Source organism: Equus przewalskii, chromosome 14, assembly GCF_037783145.1.
Source record: "Equus przewalskii isolate Varuska chromosome 14, EquPr2, whole genome shotgun sequence".
Lineage (NCBI taxonomy): Eukaryota > Metazoa > Chordata > Mammalia > Perissodactyla > Equidae > Equus > Equus przewalskii.
In genome coordinates, this window is record NC_091844.1 from 66961991 (window position 1) to 66982674 (window position 20684).

The window sequence follows — 20684 nt, forward strand, 5'->3', positions numbered from 1 at the left end:
TAGAACTAATAAATATAGCAAGGTTAAAGGATACGGGTCAATATACAAATATCAATTTTATTTCTCTATTCTAGCAATGAACAACTGGAAAATGAAATTTCAAACACACCACCATTTACAATAGCACCAAAGATCATGAAAAACTTAGGCACGAATCTAACAAAGTTTGTGCAACATCTACATGCTTAAAACAACAAACCTCTAATGAAATAAATCAAAGACCTATTAAATAGAGAGAGATGTTATGTTTGTGATTGAAAGGCTCAATATTTTAAGATGTCAATTTTCCTCAACTCATCTATGTTTAAAACAACTCTATTTAAAATCCCAGCAGGATTTTTTAATAAAAATCTATAAGCCGATTCTAAAATGTACATGGTAAAGCAAAGGAACTAAACAAAAGAGAAAAGAAAAAAAGTTGAAGGCCTGAAACATATGATTGCAAGACTTCCTACAAAGCTACAGCAATCTTGACAGGACAGTATTAAAGAAAGTGTAACCGTGAGATCAACAGAGCAGAAGAGAATCCAGAAACATACCCACACATGTATGGTCAACCAAACAAGGTGAGAGGGCAATTCAAGAGAGAGCGAGAGAGAAACAAACTCTATCTATACCTAGTACACTATAAAATTTAACTCAAAATTAGATATAAAGCTAAATGTAAAACCTAAAAACTATAAACTTATAGAAGAAAACATAGAAAATTTCTTAGATATACTAAACATATAATTCGTAAAAGAAAAAGGTGATAAAATGGACCTCATCAAAATTTAAAACTTCTGCTCTTTGACAGACACTCCCAAGACAATGAAAAGATGAGCAACAGACTGAGAGAAGCATAAATGTAATGAGCCTGGCCAGGAGACCGTCACGTTAAACCCAGCTGACTGGTACATGCATATTCATCCTGTGCCGCTGCTTTTATATAGCTCAAAATTATCCCAAATAAAAAGTAAAATGAAGCAACAGAATAACTCTTCTAAAAGTCCATTCTCAGACACAGGGTAGGAATACCAAAGAAGCTGAATATTAATCCTAAATAAAAAAACAAAAATGCTATGCAATCCTGACTTCTTGATATTTTAGCTCCACAGTTAGGACAACGAAAAACTAACGAAAGTCCTATGAATGTATGCTTTTGGAAGTTGGTAAATGTCATTCTCAATGTAATAGTTTGTAGCTTACTTCCCTTTTAAAAGTAATTTTCTCAGTAAATCAAACTGCCGGATTTCAGTGTTTTCTGAGACACCTGCATCACCTTTCCCACAAGCCCACCCAAATATTTAAATTTAACTATGTTAGGAAACTGAATACCCAAGCAGGAATTCTCTGTTCCATTCTCCATAGTGAGCCCCCTATTAACGCCAAAATTAAAAAAAAAAAAAAAAAAGAGAGAGAGAGAGAGAAACACCCCTCCCATATGAGGTATTAAAAGAGGGAGAAAGCAACAAGTGAGCGCCATAGGACACCGAGGCTTTGAAGGAAAAGAGGTGTCTGTGGGGAGCCCTATTCTCCACATCCGTTTTTATTATCAGGTTAAAATAAGACCTAAGATTTCTCTATTTGTGGGATCTCAAAGCCAAACGCCCCTGAATGGCGAGTCTCTCCTTTGCCCCATTTATTTCTGTGAGGTGGTAGCAGTGGGAGAAACACCATGAGGATGGCAGGGCGGCTGCAAGGAAAAGCCTCCAGGCCAGACGATTTCTCAGCTCACCGGCTAAATGCACCCAGCAGCTCTCCCTGTTCTTTTCCCATTCCAATAAAGATGTCTTCGTTATTAAGTTCAAATAGTTTACATTCTTAAATCATACTTTAAAGTAAATGTGCAGCTAAGTTTCACATTTTCTATTGAGTATCTTTCTACATACATATTGAATTTTTTTAAAAAGAACTCAAAACTCTGCCCACACTGCTTGCACCCTTGGCGCACAGGCCGCGGACATAACAACCTGGGACAGAGCTTTAGAGACTGTAGTTACTTAAGATACCTTCTGTCCTGCAATAACAACACGATCCCCCAACTTCAGGCCAAGGGACGTAAGCATTGTCTTGCTGGTAACACGATCATAATTTGGCAGGGCAGGCTTCGAGACATCACACGGCAGAGGCACCGCATCCAACAGCATCTGCTTGATTTCTTTAGCGGTTGCTGCGGCATCGGCCATTTCTAACGGCATTTCGACTGGGTCTGGGACAACATCAGCAGGGACCTGTCCTTTGTCATTCTGCAAACAAAGAGAAGAGGAAAACTGCAATGCATACCCACTTAGAGCTCCACACAGTCATGCAAAGTTGTTCTTGGATGTTTTAAATGTAAAAAGTTACGTTCATTCACCACTTCTTTATTCAAACACATTTAACATCTGCTATACGCCAGAGACCATTCTCAGTGCTAAAGGTACCACAGGGAAGAAAACAAAAGCCCTGCCCTCGAAGAGCACACATTCTGGCGGGAGAGACAGACTACAAAGACTCAAACAAGTAAAATATATGGTATATTAATGGGAAAAAGTGAAGAGAGAAAAAACAACCCAGGGAAGGGGAATAGGGGACCCTTGGACAGAGGTGGCTGTTCATGCAGTGGGTCAGGGGAGGCCTCACTGCTAAAATGCATTGACAAAGAGGCCTGAAGGAGATGAGGGGGTACCACGCAGGTTAGCTGGTAGGGAAATGCATGCCACACCTGGAAAAGAGCAAGTGCTAAGGCCGCCATGAGGCACAGCATGCCTGGCTGCACAGGTTTAGAGAAGGCAAGTGAGAGACAGAAGTCACAGGACTGACTGGCTCCCCCGCTCCAGATCTGAGCCCCTCTCCACCAGCCCACAGCCGCCACCTCAGCTCTGTGACCTTGACCCATCCTGCCCACTCACGGAGTGACTCAGATTTCAGGAACAGAAACTAGAGTTTTGATACTTCTAAAATTTGGGCTATAATCAAGAAAACAGCCCTGTTCTCACTAGAAAGGAGAGGCTGTATCCTCAGATTTATCCTGCAACAAGATAAAACGGTCAGTTGTATGCCCGCTCACATTTGCATGGTGTTTATTAATCAAAACCCTATCATATAAATTATCTCATTTGGTTCTCACATCAAGAAAAAGCTTGTGAATAAAACAGCTAAAAATCCTTGTCCATTAAGAATTTATATTGCAGTAGGAGAGACAATCACCAACTAAACAAGTAAAATATTACTAACATTTTCAGTTTGCCAATTAGGAAAATTAGGCATTAGAGATTAATGACTCGCTCAAAGCCATTTACACGATGACTGGCAGAGATGACATTATAGTCCACGTCTAGGACCCTCCAGACTCCCAGCCTTTCTCCTCCACGCTATCCTCCCCTCAAACAACTTATCTTTCCTCTATGTTCCCTAACCAAAAAACTCAGATTTCATGAGGAAGTTTCTAGATTATAATCTCTTTAATATAATAAATCAAGATTCTTTTGGCTGAGAAACTATTCTCCCTTTTCTTCTCGCAATAATTATCTTCAAATGATCCATATGGTTAAAAGAATGGGGCTGTTAGAACACACTTAGTTTGCAAGTATGTACCTCACATTTTTTGTTTTAAAATCCAAATTGGTTTGGCCCTAAGTCCAAATACAGTAGGAAGACATGTTGTCAAATTTCTGAGATGATGGTGAACTATTTTAATCCCAGATTTCAAAGAAAAAATACAAAACATAATGAAGATATGTACAACACTAATATGTACTATGGATAAAAGGAGAGAGAGGGAAAAATTGTTTTTAAAAAATCTGTACTGATAAATTGTAAGCAGTGTTTACAATAAATATTTTACTTCAGATTTTAAGTCCTCACTTTTCTAGAATAAGTCACACACTTCTGTCAATTCCTATAAAATTTAGCAACGAAAACTTTTGTTAAAAAAAACACTAAATAATAAAAAAATAACGATGATATGCTAACATAAGAAGGCTTGTTCATGATTAATTTAGAATTCTATTTTCTTCTAAAATAGTGGTTATCAGAGTAGTATCCATGGGCTACTGCTGACCACATGTGACCACTTTTTTTTTTTTAAGTATTAACCTTCAAAATATGGTAATCTATAATTAATTGTTTATGGCCTGAATTGGTAATTTACCTCAATGATGTACCTTACTACACCTTACTAAATTCAAAATATTCTCTCCACCAATGGGGCTGTGTCAACGGTTGTACTAGCAAAAGCAGACACATACCACCTTCACATTGCAGCCAAACTAAATTATCATCTCCTGGCCTTTGTGCAGGCTACTCTCTCCACCTAAAGTTCTTTTCTCACCTCCCTCCTCTGTCTGGTCAATTCTTAACTATGTTTAAGCACTCAATGTCACTTGTGCCAGGAAGCCTTCCTAAGGCTAGAACAGACGCCCCTCCTATGTGACCCCATGGTGCTCTGTGTAGACACCGCCTGACCCCGTATCGTAACACACCGAACTTAACACACTACAGTAAAACTGACGGCTTACTCGTCCATCATCCCCTGCAGATTAGTCTCCTCGAGGACAACTTTCATCTTATTTATTGCTGTATTCTCCCAGTGCCCAATAAACAATAGGGTATGAAGGAAGGAGAGAAGGAAGGATGAAGGGTGAGGTTAACTAACTAATTGATGGGGTTAAACAGAAAGAAAAGTGGCAAACAAGTAGGGAGGAGAGGGGAAACAAGAAGGCGGGGAGACAAGAGGAAAACGGGCAGGAGGACTGCCCATTCGGCCCCTTCACGGGAAGGCAGAGACCCAGCTAATAACCCTGCCAGAGCCAGTCACTGTCATTAACACAAGGGAAAAGAACACTGGAAGCCGCTTCTGTGAAGACAATAAAACACCAAAGGATTTAAAGATTATGAAATTCCACCCTGAGTGTTAACTTTGTTAATCAGTGACATTACCATGAAAAAATAAATTTTTCCTTTAATTTGATTTTTAAAGGTTTACTCCATTCTTAAATATGCAATTTTTTAAATTGCCTGGAATAAAATTTCTTTCCAAAAGAATTTAAAATATCATTTAATACAGAAATACAACTTTAATATGTGCATTTTTATTTAACAGCTAACTTTTTATAAATATATCAAAAGCCCAAATGAAAGATGCTTAAACTCAAAGATGATGACACTTTAAGGAGCTTTTTACTTTGCTGAATGAAATGAGTTTTGTAGAGCTTAACAAAATAAGGAGACTGAAAGTCACTGCTATGCTTTAAATTTATTTATTTATTTATTATGCTTTAAATTTATTTATTTATTTATTACCTTTTATACGGGGCACAAAATCATAAATTCTTTGCTCATATAAGAGTTCCACAGCAACATCCAAATTCTCTTTACTGGGAGATAATGTTAGACATTTTAATTCTTTTAATATTTTTCACTTTTAATTTAACCACTTACCCTAAACGCAGGATTTGCTCCAAGCTCCAATAAGCATTTCACAGTACCTGCGCACAAGTTATACGCGGCAATATGCAGAGCTGTTCCAAAATTAAAGTCACTGCAAGTGGCATCCACATCTGCAATTAAACATCACAAGCGTATTAACTAAAACTTTAAATTTAGCTCTTATAATGTAAAAGGAGACAGGCTGAGTTTTTGAGGGGGAGTTGGCAGAGGAGATTTCTTAGCCATTTATGAGATTTAAACCAACCCACCAGGTGCACCATTTCACAATGGAACAAAATCTTCATATTACAATCCGGTTAACCAATTATATTCTTAGTACAATGAAATTTCATTATAAAATGGACTGACGTTATCATGGGTTTTCCAACTATCACAAACTAAACTATACTTAAAAGCAATTAAAGGCAAATAACTACATTAGCAAAAGTAACTATCAATACAATCTCCTGTTAAACCTCTTGTATATTTGCCATGACAACTACAGTGAGGTAGTAGGGTTTAGGTCAGGGACCAGTAAACTATGGCCCACAGGCCAAATCAAACTCACCATCTGTTTTGGTAAATAAAGTTTTATTGGAACACAGCCACATGCATTCATTTACATATTCTCTATGGCTACTTTCATGCCACAACTGCAGAAGCAAGTAGTTGCAACAGAGACCAAAAAAAGCCTAAAATATTTACTATCTAGCCCTTTACCGAAAAAGGGGTAGGTAAAACAAAGGAGAATTTTCAAACTAGGAATACGTTAAAGACTAATAAACATACAAATGCTTACATATGTACTCATTCATAACACTTTATTGAACAAATGAATTGGGACTTCACAGTAAGAAAAGGAATCTTGCGACTCTGAGGACATTTTAATAACTTCCCATAAATCATCATGATGCTATACTTAGACAGAGGAAATCCTCCAGACTTGGAGATCCCATTTAGAATGTTTTCTACAAGGGTTCCATAGACCTCTGGGTTCCGCTAATCCCACCTTAATCTAAACCACACCACTCCACATGCCCTACCCACAACTGCAAACAACCAAGACACGCTCAGGACAAACTCTCCTGAGTTATTAAAGACACTGAACTGTCAAGAGAGGCTTTCTTCCTAATGTCATTCAAAAAGTGAAAAGGTAAAAGTTAAAGAGCAAATGGACAAGTAAACAAAGCAAAGGTTAGAAACAAACATTCTGGGGAATTTACCCATTGAGTCTTCCACAAATGGAGAAAACACTGCATGCTGCCTTTAACTTAAAGCAATACTACTGCACTTGCTCTCATATTTTTCTCCAAAGAAAACTGACCCACTGAGAAGACCAGAGAGAAGGTCAAAATGCCAGGGCTGTAATTTAGACATTATGATGTTCAATTTTAGGATATCACCATCAAGAGAGGAAGAGAAAAAAATTACCCCCAAATTTCATCCTCTAATGGAATCACAGAATTTCAGAACTGGATGCCACCTAAATACATATTCTTTATGATTTCAATGCTTAGCTCTGAAGGCTTTACTGCTCTATTTCTGGCTACTCAAATAAGAAAAAAGAATTATAAAGCACAAAGATTCAATTACACTTTATAAAATCCAGGTTATACTGAGGACTTTGGAGAGATATAAAAACCCAGAGAACATGTTTTTATTTCGTTATTCATTGTAAAGCCTTTTTGTGAAAGGATAGTAATTAATCTTCAATAAAGAAATTTTAAACTATTTCTGGAAAAAGAAATTAGAAAGGAGGTCACGTGGAACAAGATGGATTAGAAGGGAAAACCTCTTTGAATTATCATCTTTATGCCACTAATAAAATGTTCAATTAGTAACATCTGTTGGTGATCTCATAGTACTTGCCTTTTGGTTTTGATGTCTTCAAAATCACTCTTATAAGCTCAGGGACATCAAAATAAGCAGCATAATGCAAAGCATTCATATTTGTCCAGCGACTCCGCAAACTAACATCTGCTCCCAGATCAATAAGTTGAGTTGCAAATTTTACAGCTGTATCAACATCACCTAAAGAAGGTTTTCTAAATTATTTTTCTTCAGTACAATTTTAAGTTCCAATGGATGGCTATCTATGACCTCATTTAAAAAGCCAAAGCAAACAGCATACTGAATACACACTTACACCTCAAAAGTTTCACTTACAAGAAATTTATTCTAAGAAAATAATCATACTCAGGGATACGAATAAACACTTAACTGGAAAGATGTTCATCACAGCACTTTTTTATTATGAATAAAATTCTGAAACAACCTACAAGTACAATAACAAGAAACTGGTTAAATAAATTGTGAGACATCCATAATGGAATACTATAGAGCCATTAAAAAGAATGCGCTAGTCCAGCGCCACTCAAAGTGTGCTCCGTGGACCACTGCCAGCTCGAAGCTACAATTTGTCTGTAGTTTTGATAACTCATTTCTTTTTCTCTATATAATCATTTCTTCTGAATATCTCAATAAAACTGTAATTTTACGCCTTTGAAAAACATTTTGGCTTATATTTTATATGTCTTTATTTCATTTTTATATTAAAATTCATTTTTATTTTACAAATGTATCAGTCCATGATACTGCAAAAAAAAAAAACAAAAGAGTCCTTCACCATCCATAGTTTAAGAAGCCTTATATCAGATTACTGAAACAGGGACAGATGTTTACAATACACAGTCAAGTAAGAGAGGCAGGTTTACACGCATAAAGCACAGGAGAATACCAATTTGGGAAAATATGAACACATGTTAAGTGAATAGGAGCAGACCTGAGACAAGCCTAAAGACCGGGGTCTGAGGGGATTGGGATGCCTGGATTGTCAAACCTTCCGTAAACTCTCAGGAAGATTATAGGGTGTTACCAGTTACTCTCACCTAGAGAGCACGCAAGCATGAAGCTTATTCCAGAAAAGCTGGGAGGTGCCAGGAGGCTATAAAGACCCCCTTGAGAAATGGGAGAAAAGGGAACAAGGTTTTTGCAAGGACCTAACTGAATCCTTGCCTATTCAGGGAATACTATTATCATCAGCTAGGTGTCCTCACAGGGCCTCTGGCTGGCATAAACATAGCTTTTACACAAGCACAAATACAAATGTTCTGAGCAATTAATAGTTTTACACATACTTACCAATTCCATGAGCTCCTGACTTGCAAGTATAATGTAAGAGAGTCATATCTGTCAACCCATCTCTGTCATTCACATTGCAACCTCTCTTAAGAATCTGTGGAAACCAAGGAAGACACGATTACAACCTGGCTCCTGAAGTCAACTGATTTCAAACCAATGCTGGGAACCACATTATTAATCAAGTTAACGCTTATCTGAATTAGTTCTCAACAAAATGTGTGGATAGAACTGGCTTCACTTGAGGATATATTTTAAATCTGAACCCAACAACAATAATGAAAACCGAACTTGTCATCAGACTGAAGGAAATTCTTAAGAATATTTCAAGATAATCCGGCACTACAAACATGTTTCTAACCTCTCAAGGAATAAGCAAAGTATTCTTTCTAATGGATGCAATGGTATTCGAAAAAAGTATAAGCTCCCTCCTCCTACGACATGACAACATGCTGGCCAGGGAGCCCAATTATTCTTTCATCCCTCCTTCAGAAAAATAAAATGTTTTTAAAAATCATATTTAAGCCTAGATCTTTATCAGGCCACCCAGATAAAACCCGATGGTAATCAAATCCCCTCATGAAATGTACTTTTTAAACTTTACAAAATTAATTCGTACAAAGAAAATAAACATGGAAAATGTCTGCTCCCACCAAGAGTCTATATAATGTCACAGATGCAGCTGTTAGAAAGTGAGGAGCAGGGGGAACAAGGGAAAGAACGTACGGTCCTCACTCACTGCTCCAAGAAAAACCTAGAAATACAAATATACATCAGGGTCTTTAAAAGCTTTCTCCTTTATCACCATTCATATTGGGGAAAAAGAAAATCTATACCATTAACATGCTAACAATGCAAAACTTAAAATCTAAGAATTCCTTACCTCATTTCCAATAATGTCGATGTTTTGCTGGACCTGAGGAACCCATTGTCTTAAAATGGCAAATAATTCAGATACAGAAGTTTTGGGATCAAAGAGAATTTCCTGGCATGATGTATCATTAGGATCAAAGAAAGAAAACTCTGAAATTAAAAAGGTGAAAATTAAATTTATTCAAAGTTCCAAATGAATACATTGAAAATAACAGACAATATGACCAGGGCTCAAATGATACAAATATTTTTAGATGCTAATAAAAGTAGGTTTACTTTAAGCAATTCTCACAACCAAAGTCAGGATCACCAAAAAGTATGAGGCACTCCTGAACTGTTGTGAGAATGAGATTTCCATTTATCATACCACATTTCATTATAGATGGAACAAAAATGTGAGTGTACAAACCCTAATCTCAAACACTCAACTTTCCAAGAACTATTTCTAAGGCACAGAAAATCTGTCAAATTTTACCAATATTTTCACCTCTCAAACAGAAATATGTCATAAACAGTAGATCCACATCTATAATTGAAACATACATATAAGGAAAGAAAAATGGCAAAATATCAACAGTGTACTAGAACAATGTGTAATTTAAAATATTCTTTTTATTTCTCTGCATTTTCCTAATCTTCTATAATAAACAGGCATTATTTTACCCACTGAAGAAGCATGAGGGGAACAGCTATGCCAACCCATAAGGAAACGATATCTGACAATGCAGAAGTGAAACCTTGGGACAAAGTGACGGGGTTGTTTTGGAACATGTATCAGTAAAAACATGGAATACTGGGCTGACCCCATGGCCTAGTGGTTAAGTTCAGCACACTCCACTTCAGCAGCCTGGGTTCAGTTCCTGGCTGTGGACCTACACCACTTGTCGGCAGCTATGCTATGGCGGCAACCCACATACCAAATAGAGAAAGCCTGGCATACATGTTAGCTCAGGGCAAACATTCCTCAGCAAAACAAAACGAAACAAAAAACATGGAATACTAGAAAAAATTCAACATGATCCAAATATCTCCTAAAACTTCTTTCTTAAGGGGCTGGCCTGGTGGCATAGTGGTTAAGTTCGTGGACTCCACTTCAGTGGCCCAGGGTTCGCAGGTTCGGATCCTGGGTGTGGACATACACACCACTCATCAAGCTATGCTGTGGTGGCATCCCACACACAAAAGAGAGGAAGATTGGCACAGATGTTAGCTCAGTGACAGTCTTCCTCAAGCAAAAAGAGGAAGATTGGCTACAGATGTTACCTCAGGGCCAATCTTTCTCACCAAAAAAAAACTCACTTCCTTAAAATTCAGAGAAAAGTTAGATTGACCTATGGTTAGAGAATAAAAGAGAATGAAAGAAAATCAAATTCTACTACCTTGAACAATCCTTAAAAAGACAGGGAATCTAAAAAACTAGAGGCATCTGAAGAAGGGAAGCATTAGAAAGCCAACATTTGCCGAGTGCTTACCATTTACACCAAACACCTTACAAGTCCTCACAAACACCCTATCTGGCAATATTATTATTCTCCTCTTGCAGATGAGGAAACCAGAGCTCAGACTAAATAACACCTGCTCAAAGTGACACAGCTAGCAAGTGGCAAATGCGGGGCAGAGAACCAGGTCTCTCTTCCTGCCTCTACTATGCTGCCCCTAAGAGAACCCACGATTGAGCTCAGATCTTAACAGCACGCATGAGCAGCAGGGCTGGTGGTTTTTTTTAAATTTTCTTCTTTGTACTTTTATATATTTTCCAAAATGATATCATGTACATATAATTCTTACTTTTAGAATCAGGATAACGAAAAGATAAAAGGAGAGGCCAAAACCAAGGACATGCAGAAAAGTGGACTAGGAGTCCACTAGAAGAGAATCAGAAAGACTAAAACTAGAAGGAGATACTATCCAAAATCTCAGACAGCAAAATGGTCCTCTGTGCTCAGAAAAGGATCGGTATCCAGTGTGGAAAAGCACCTTGCATAGTTTCTTCATAGATTTGGGTGTGTTTCTTATAAATTTCAGTTGACTGGATTTTTTTTTTGGTCTAATTGATTCATCCATTCACTAAATATTTATGGATCAGTCACTTTACTAGGCATTGGGCATTTCCAGTAGAGAAATTTCTGAATATATACCTAAACAGACTCTTTTATATGCGTCCTAAGGAGACATGTACAAGAATGCTTATTCTAGCATTGATTAGAATAGCAAAAGAAATCAGAAAACTGATTTATTCGTGGGAGGAGAGAGACAAAATTATTCTACAGTTCGTCTGTGCCAGAGCTTCTCAAACATTAGCATACATAGGAATCACCTAGGGATCTTGTCACAATATAGATTCTGATCTAGCAGGTCTCAGGCGGGGCCTGGGATTACATTTCTAACAAGTTCCCAGTGATGCCAATGCTACTAGACTAAGGAACATGCTTTGAGTAGCAAAGATCTAGAAAGTAAATGTAAGAGTTATAAATAAGCAAGAACACTTGAACCAAGAAGAATAATGTTTGGGAGTCAGGGGGGACTAGCCCAATAAATACTAAAGTGTATAACAATGCTTCAGTAATTATACACTGAGGTAATGGCAAACAGCAGTCACCTCATTTAAATATTAACGATAAAATGTTATGCTTATCAAGTGCTTAATAAATGCCAGGCTGTTCTATGCACTTTACATATATTAACTTATTTAATCCTGATAACAACCATATGAGGTAGGTACTATACTATTCTCATTTTATCAAAGAAGAAACAAAGGGATAAAGAAAATATATAATTTGTCCAAGATCACACAACTGGTAAGTGGTTCAGTCAGGATTAAAGCCAGACTGACCTATAATCTTAACCTCTATACTATATCGCATATTAACAAATCTAACTACATCCAAATTTTAAGCTCCCATAGGGCAAAAAAATATTAATCAAAAGAAAGTGAGGGGAGAGGATGTCCCACTTCAAGTCAAGATGGCATAATGGGGACCAAATTTGCCCCTCCATCTGAAACAACCAAACAGCCAAAGGAAACAGATGAAACAGTTTTCAAGACACTGGACATCAGGCAATGAAAGACAGTGATCCCTCAGAGACAGGATACAAACAAGGTGAGTCTTAGAATTGCCCCAGGTTTCTGTCTTGAGTTTCCAGGCTCCAGAGCAGAGAAAGGGAAACCAAGAAAATACCTAGCAGACTCCCTGAGTTGAAGAGACAATGCTGACAGCCAAGGAAATCAAGGCAGCTAGAGTTCACAGGGCAGAGTACCAGAGAGAGATGCACAACAAGAGAACCACCGAGTTCTGCGGAGGTTCCCACCTGAGCATTTAACGTATGCTTGTGAGGAGGTACCTGAGGCAAGGGAAAGAACCATTCAAAAGGATTAGAGGGGTTAGTGCCCAGTGCTTATAAGGGCCGGGAACAGTGCCTGTTCCCACCAAAAGGGCTGGAAAAAAATTCACATGGCATTGGGTAGAGGAATAGTGAAGAATAATTAGCCCCAGAGGACCTCTGCTCCAGAACCACCTAACAAATCCTAAAAGCAAGACCTGAGAGGATCAAACCATTTCTAAGTAACTTAACTGCCTCCGAGAACAAAACTCAAGAACGTTCATAGGAATACAAAAATATCCAGCACTCAACAATGTAAAACTCACAATGTCTGGCATCCAATCAAAGTCCACCAGGCATGCAAAGAAAGCAGGAAATACAACCCATAATCATTGGAAAAATCAACTGAAACAGACGCAGAGTTGACAAAATATTATAATTAACAGAAAGGGACATTAAAACAGTGATTATACCTGTTTTCTAAATTTCCAAAAGGTTAAGTAAATACATGGACTATATATAAAAAATGCAAACCAAACTTTAGAGATAAAAACTACATCTGAGATGAAAACTCCACTGGATAAGATCATCAGCTGATTAGACACTGCATAAGAAAAGATTAATGAACTTGAACACATAGCAATAGAAACTATCTGAAATGGAACACAGAAAGAAAAGAAATTTTTAAAATATGAAAAAAAGGGGGCCAGCCCAGTGGCACAGCAGTTAAGTTTGCACGTTCTGCTTCAGCAGCCCGGATTTTGCGGGTTCAGATCCTGGGTGTGGACCTACACACTACTTGTCAAGCCATGATGTGGCAGGTGTCCTACATATAAAGCAGAGGAAGATGGGCATGGATGTTAGCTCAGGGCCAGTCTTCCTCAGCAAAAAGGGGAGAACTAGCAGCAGATGTTAGCTCAGGGCTAATCTTCCTCAAAAATAAAATAAAATATGAAAAGCATCAGTGAGATGTGGGACAACTTGGAGTGGTCTAACATACATGTAACTAGAGTTTCTAAAAGGTGGCAGGGCAGAAAAAAAATATATGAAGAAATGATTACCCAAACTTGATAAACCTGAAACCCACAGATCCAAGAAGCTTAACAGACCCTAAGCACAGAACATAAAGAAAATTATACCAATGTACATCATAATAAAACTGCTCAAAACCAATGATAAAGAGAAAATCTTAAAAGCAGCCAAGGGGAAAAAAAGACATGTTACATACAGAGAAACAACAATGACAGCAGATTTCTTGTCAGAAACAATGCAAGATGGAAGAGAGCGGAGCAACATTAAGTACTGAAAGAAAAAACTATCAACCTAGAATTCTACACCCAGCAAATATATTTTTCAAAAAAGAAGGTAAAATAAAGGTGTTTTCAAACACGTTAAGAGCTGAAAGCATTCCTCACCAGCAGACCTGCACCACAAGAAATGTTAAAGGAAGTCCTTTAGGCAGAAGGAAAATGGTCAAACGGAAATCTGGATCTACACAATGGAATGAAGAGCACTGTTTTGGTAACTTCATGGGTAAATAAGACTTTCTGTTATTATTTAAATCTCTTTAAGAGATAATTCACTGTTTAAGCAAAAATAATAACAATGCATTGTGGGGTTTATAGCACATGTAATGTGTGTTCTGTGTAAACTGGTTCCGATGGCATTCAAAGCAAAGGATTCCAAAAACCTTTAGTCTTCCAGGGAACCACCTTGAGAGTCAACGCTGAGCTGCATGTCTAAGCTCTGGTTTGTGTAGTTTGGTTTGTTTTTCTTTGTTTCTTGGTTTTAATCTCATTCTCACATTCAGTGGCTCCCATTCGCTGAGGCTTAAGTGAGCCTGCATCATCTAGCCCTGTCGTCCTCTCCAACATCATCCCCTACCATTCTGCCCCTCAGTCACGTCACTTCTCAGCCACAATCGCTATCTATCATCCTTAGGGATTAAGAAAGAAAAAAAACAGTTTTTCCCCGAGTCTGTGTCTTCAACTTCCTATTCTGCCTGGAACACCTGTCTCCAGGCTCTTCTCATGGCCGACTCTCCTGTTCCTTCAGCGTCTACCTGTCTAGAACAGCCCCTCTTCTACCATCCTCTCTCACAGCACCCTGTCTCTTTTTTCCACAGAACTCATTATAGTCTATAATATTATGTTTTGTTTATTCATTTGTTTATTGTCTGTTTCCCCTACTAGAATGTCTGTCTGTCTTGGTCACTGTGCTATCCCCAGCATCTAGGACAGCACCTAGCACATAGCAGGCCCTCAATAAATACTTAATAACAACAATTCTGGATGCCACTTTTTAAGGGGACACTGAGTAGAGTATACTAAGAAGAAAACATCTAGAATGAAAAGGGTTTAGAAATCCTGATAATGAGGGCCTGGTGAAGGAACTAGAAATGTGTAGCCGAAGGAAATACAGACTAAATAAAAATATGAAAATTACCTCCAAATATTTGAAGGCTATCATATAAAGAAGTGTTTGTTCCACATATCAAAGTAGTACCAGTTGGCCAAAGTTTCAAGGAGACATATTTTGAGTCCATATACAAAAACAATTTTATCACAACTGAAGCTTTTTTAACAATGAAATGGACTACTTCATTAGTTTCCCACTATCAAAGACATCCAAGTGGCTGAATGGTTACCTGTCAGAGATCCTGAAAAAATATAATTTCTCTACTGGGAACTGAGCAGGGAAAGTTGAGCTATAGGACCATTCAGATTCTAAGAATCTCTAATTCTAAGAAGATAGGCAATGTTTAATTTCAGTTATACAAAGGGGTCAATATCCACTGTCACCTTTCATTCAATGTACCTATTCAACAAACACTGACTGAGCAACTAATATCAACAAATGACTATATTAACCCTAATGAGACAAACAAAAATAAAACATGACTGCTACCCCATTCCAAAGAGCTTTAGGCTAGGAAAGGAAATACGACAACTATAACCAAAGACACAGTGAGGTAAGGGTCACAAGCTGGGTACAAAGGGCCTTAGTTCAAGGTTTTCCCCGCATAACTGATTTTGTTCCAACTGAAAATAAACCCAGTCAATTTTTGAAAAGCTGCAAATAATTCCTAGGATCTAGGCACAGGTTTTACATAATATTTTTGAAGATTGCAAGATAAGCTGCTACAGAATCTGAACACATAAAAACAGCGTACTTGGAGATGAGCAGTTATTAGAATAGATATGACTAAAAAGAAAAATTCCCAATCCAGTAACTGTATACCTACTAATATTTAAAAACTGCGTCATCTCTACCTCTGAAGACAATTTGAAACAGTGAGCCAATATTTTACTTGAAAAACTGTAACTAGATTACAAATGTAACAAATGTATCAAATTTATCTCCTGGTTTTCTTTCATTCCCCTACCAACTATCTGATAAAATATGGTCCTGGGGAAATAAGTCTAAATAGATAAAAACTAGAATACTTCCAAATTTACATTTTACAGAGGAAATTTAAATGAACCAATTTAAATATGAACCAATTTCACTCCGTATCCCAGGGAAAGGTCTCACCTTCTGCATAAGCAGAAGCCCAGAAAACATGGCTTTTTCGTTTGTTTGTTTTACTATATGCTATCTGTGTATCCATTGATAATCACACTGGCGACCACAGAGACAGGATCCTAACAAGGCTTGCTTGCGTATTGAAACACTAACTTGTCCTTACATGTCACCCAAGCTTGAATCGTTTCGGCAGTGATTATCTGGCTTGTTAATTAGAATCCTAGCATTTCAGAGACAACAGGGCCCTTAGAGATGGCTATTTCACAGTGCTTTTAAATCATTTTTTTTAGTATATGGCTTTTTAAGCAAGTCAGTATATTTAAACAAAATACATCAATAGCAGAACAATGCTAGATGTCTAAGCACTATTGCATTCTAAAAATAAAATCCTCTAAATCCACCATGGTACTTAAAATGAACATTTTTACATAGTAAAAATGCTGACAGCAGAAATAAAACATTTAACTTAAGAGGCAGAAAAAGCAATAAGCAATTATATTTTTGAAAAAGGAAAACTTTCGGAATTTCATCAAAACCGTAACAAGTGGTTTTAGGAAAAATTATGAGTGCAAAAAGGGCATAAGACAGACGTTAAGCTACCAGTTCATAGAAACAAACACAGCTACTTAACATACCACAGTCTGAAGGCATTGGCGCTGCAGAAATGGAAAAGATAACCGGCGTATCAGAACCTGGAAACAAAAATGGGTATCTTCCAATCAAAGAACTTCCTTCTAATGGAAAATCTGGAAGGTCTTCTATGGTCATCTTCTAGAAAGCCACCTTTAATGAGAGGGAAAAAACAGCATATCTATTATATTTGTATGCAACTTAGAATGACTGCTTTCAGTCACAAAAAGCCTACATTCTTTAATATCTAACCTACTGACATTTTTAACTTCAACCTTCAAGAATCTCTTTTAGAGGGGAAGGAAAAAACCTGGTTTTAGCAAACTGCTGTTAAAGAATGTATGTTGCTGCACGCTCCCTCTCACTGAGTCAGCAGCACAGGCAATCCTTTCAGACAAAGCTCAGGGGTAATATCAACTCAGGAGTAATATTATTTCCCAACAATAGGTGAAGACATTTTTTCAATGCTGAGCTAATCTAAATGGGTGGTGTTCTCTTTACTCACAATAACAAACGAGAACATTATTCCTTGCTGATGGATCTGTTAACTTCTCACGGCATCTGACATGTTAGATCATCTGTCACCCAATAGCTCAAGCCATGCACTCATCACATGAAAATAACCTAGTTAGGAATGTTCTCATTATTTTCTGAAAGCCCAGAAAACTTTACTGAAAATTAATCACATCACTCGTACCAACTGAAGAGCTCACCGACACTGTTTCACCTCCTAACAATGTACAGGAGTTCTTCATTCTATTCTAGAAGATGGAAGGCCATGCCTTTTAGACCACATCGCTTATATCAGCCCTTTTTCCCAGAAAATATGAGCACTTAGAATAAATTTGCTCTAAATTAGACGGGTGCCGCACTCTTAGCCCACATATAAGAAATGACATAGAAAGCAGAGAAAATGTTAGTAAAACTGAACTATGAGGCTAAAAACCTTCCAGTTTCTTTTGCATCAATTCTTTAAAGTCTGAAATATTAAGAATCTCTATATGTTTTTAAATATAAGCAGAAAACCATATTACAAAACCAAATAAAATTATTTTAGATTATTTCAGTAGAAAGAATAGAATAAGCAAAAATGGTTAACTGACGGTTTCCTCTAGCATATAATACATGCTAGATCTTACTCAATGTGTGCTCTATAGTCCTTGGGTAACCAACCCTACATCTAACTTAGTCATCTTTACTATCACCACCCTTCTCCAAGGAAATAGTCACCTCTCTGAGCTAACTAGTTCCTTTCCAACTTGACTCGCAGGTTTTCTGAATACTAGTAGGAACCAGTAAAGAGTAAGATATTTCCTTTTTTCTCATAAGGTGCATGTTTACATGGACACGGATATTGTATGTTAACCTAATCCAGAGTTACCACGTTAAAGGTACTCAAGTTTTCTTGAATGCTAAAATTACTTGCCACCCAATACTTTGAATCATTTTCACATTGACTATTAGTTACCATTAACTAATAGTTAATAACTATTATTAACCACATAGATAGGAAAATAACAAGGAATTGGTGTCACATAGCATGGGGATCTTCTTTAAACACTATCAATTCCAAAATGTAACACACAGCACAAAGACAGCGCTCCTCAAAACTCTAGCTTCTCAGGGCTGAAGTAACTCAGGATTTCTACTTGTGGGCCTCTACTTGCTTGGCAGCCAGTGTGGACAAAATATCCCACGCAGGGTGTGAAGCTTCCTTTAAAGTCAAAGAACAGAAATAAAATTTAATAAACATCTAATCACTATGTACAAGGTACTGCACTATTTTAGACGATTCCGAAAATACGAAAAGGAGTAAGAGATGGTCCATGCATGTCGGTAGCTTACAACCTACTAGGGTGAATAAAATAGCACTAATAACTATAGATGATGAAACAGAATGGGATATGTTCCATAATGTGAGTACAAGCAATATCTGCTATGGGAGCTCCTGAGAATCAGAAAGGGTGCAGTGAAGAAGGCAGCACCTGAGATGGGTCCTGAAAGATGAGTCGGCAGAAACTGGGGCAGAAACTTAAAGGGGAGCACTTTAAAGGAACAGCAGGCTGGAACTCAGGGTACATCTAGGAAAACAGTAAGAGGTAAGGCTGTAATGGATTTTTAGGGACTTTAAATACCTGATCAAACACCAAACCACTCAATTCCATGAGGACCAGGAAATCGCCGATTTTTTTTTTTAAAGGAGGGTGTCCCGATTCAAGCTGTGTTTTAGGGAGAGTAATCTGACTACAATCACACTTCAGGACTCAGTCACGTTGTTTATACTCTCACTTCTTCAGCAGAGTGGTTAAGTGGTGTCTTTCTGAGTCGGTTAAGAGAGGCCAGCTTTCCAACTCTCCTGTTCAAAGAGCGAGTAGGGTTTCCCACTCAAAAATGCTTCTTGAAAGTCATCCCCAGAGCACTTTTCATTTCCTTGTAGACTGTTGAGATCCTTAGGATAAGACCTGTATCCTACACAACTATCACTTGCCACAGGAGCTAGATTAGTGTCTTACACATATTTAATAAATATTCAAATCCTAGATTCCAGGTAGAAAGCTGATTCACTCAAAAAGATGTAATCAACTTCATCATTGTCGGTTAGCTACTTGAAGCCCAGAGAAGCTACAACATTACCTCACCAGTATAGGGAACATTCTTTGTATTTTGCGTCTTCATGGCATTTTTCCCTAGTCCCATTTCCTTTCCTTCATGAAAAACCCAACATTCTACCTTTTGTCCCACCAAAAAAAATTACGCATTCTACAGACTTTTGGATAGTCTTAGAATCCTTCCCTAAAAGCCATTTCTGGATTTTGAGATGCATGACACCTGGGAATCTTGGTCAAACTTAGAGAGGTACTGATCTGAACTGCGTACATACTTTCAAATCCTGCTATGGTTAACTGGTGATGACAGGTGATATAGGTAAGCCTATAAAAGTCAGCCCTAATTAACTGTGTACCTAACAGATGCAATAACTAGAATCAAATTCCCCAATCTTTGATGTATACAGGAATCCCATCCTATACCATCACCACACATCAGCTCTGGGCAAAAGCATCTCGTAACGTGCCTATGCTATCTCATGACTTTTCAAGGATTCCTTGTCCATGCCCTAACACAGAATGGTGGTGAGTAGGCTGCCCGCTAAGTTCAGAGTGATTCAAGGCTGTTAGGGCCTCATTAAGGAATCTCACTGAGGGCGAGAGACTGCCGCAAATTTATTTGGAATATGGTTCAAGGGCGGCATCCTTGAGCTATTCAGCTAGGAGGCCCAAGCTGTGTCCCCACGAGTTGCCATCATGAGGTCCTTTTGTTCAGCCTCATAAGTATTTTGTCGTGAGTCTTCATTTTCATGAGTCTTTATTTTCACATTCCAAAAAGTAATTAACCAAAATAAGCATCTAAAACATATCTCCAGTTATCTATTTATTTGCCACCTACATGAAATTTGTTCAATCATTAAGCAGGTATTTGCAGTACTAGATACTTAGTCAGCTCTAGGCCCTAGAGAGAATATAAAAGATACCTGCCCTCAAGAAGTTTGTTTAGTCATGCAACAAATATTTATCCAGAGCTTCTTACTAAGTCCTAGGCTGGGCATAGCAAAGGTAAAGAAAACAGATATGCCCTTGCCCTCATGTAGATTACAGCCTGCTGTAGGATTCCTATAAGAAAGCCGTAACTACAGTATAACTGTAATAAATGCTCGATTCCAGAGGGCCAGGGGAGGCTTACTGAGGGACTAACAATTTAAAGTTGCAGTGCCCAACCAGGTAGCTACTGGCCACATGTGGCTATGTAAG

The 20684-nt window shown here is 37.8% G+C and overlaps 1 protein-coding gene across 14 annotated transcripts in view; it reads right to left on the reverse strand.

Moving 5' to 3' along the window:
* CLIP4 (CAP-Gly domain containing linker protein family member 4) overlaps positions 1–20684 on the reverse strand; it is a 74044-nt gene that overhangs the window by 36603 nt on the left and 16757 nt on the right. For 10 of the 14 annotated variants that reach the window (XM_070572941.1, XM_008517367.2, XM_070572948.1 and 7 more), the window contains exons 2-7: positions 16884–17031; positions 9413–9552; positions 8533–8626; positions 7261–7422; positions 5404–5522; positions 1992–2228 (exon numbers count right to left, since the gene is read on the reverse strand). In XM_070572941.1, coding sequence (XP_070429042.1) covers positions 1992–2228; positions 5404–5522; positions 7261–7422; positions 8533–8626; positions 9413–9552; positions 16884–17016 — 885 coding nt within the window. In that variant the 5' untranslated portion in view covers positions 17017–17031. The remainder of the gene's footprint in view (positions 1–1991; positions 2229–5403; positions 5523–7260; positions 7423–8532; positions 8627–9412; positions 9553–16883; positions 17032–20684) is intronic. The other 4 variants (XM_070572945.1, XM_070572946.1, XM_008517368.2 and 1 more) reach the window with 1 other exon arrangement.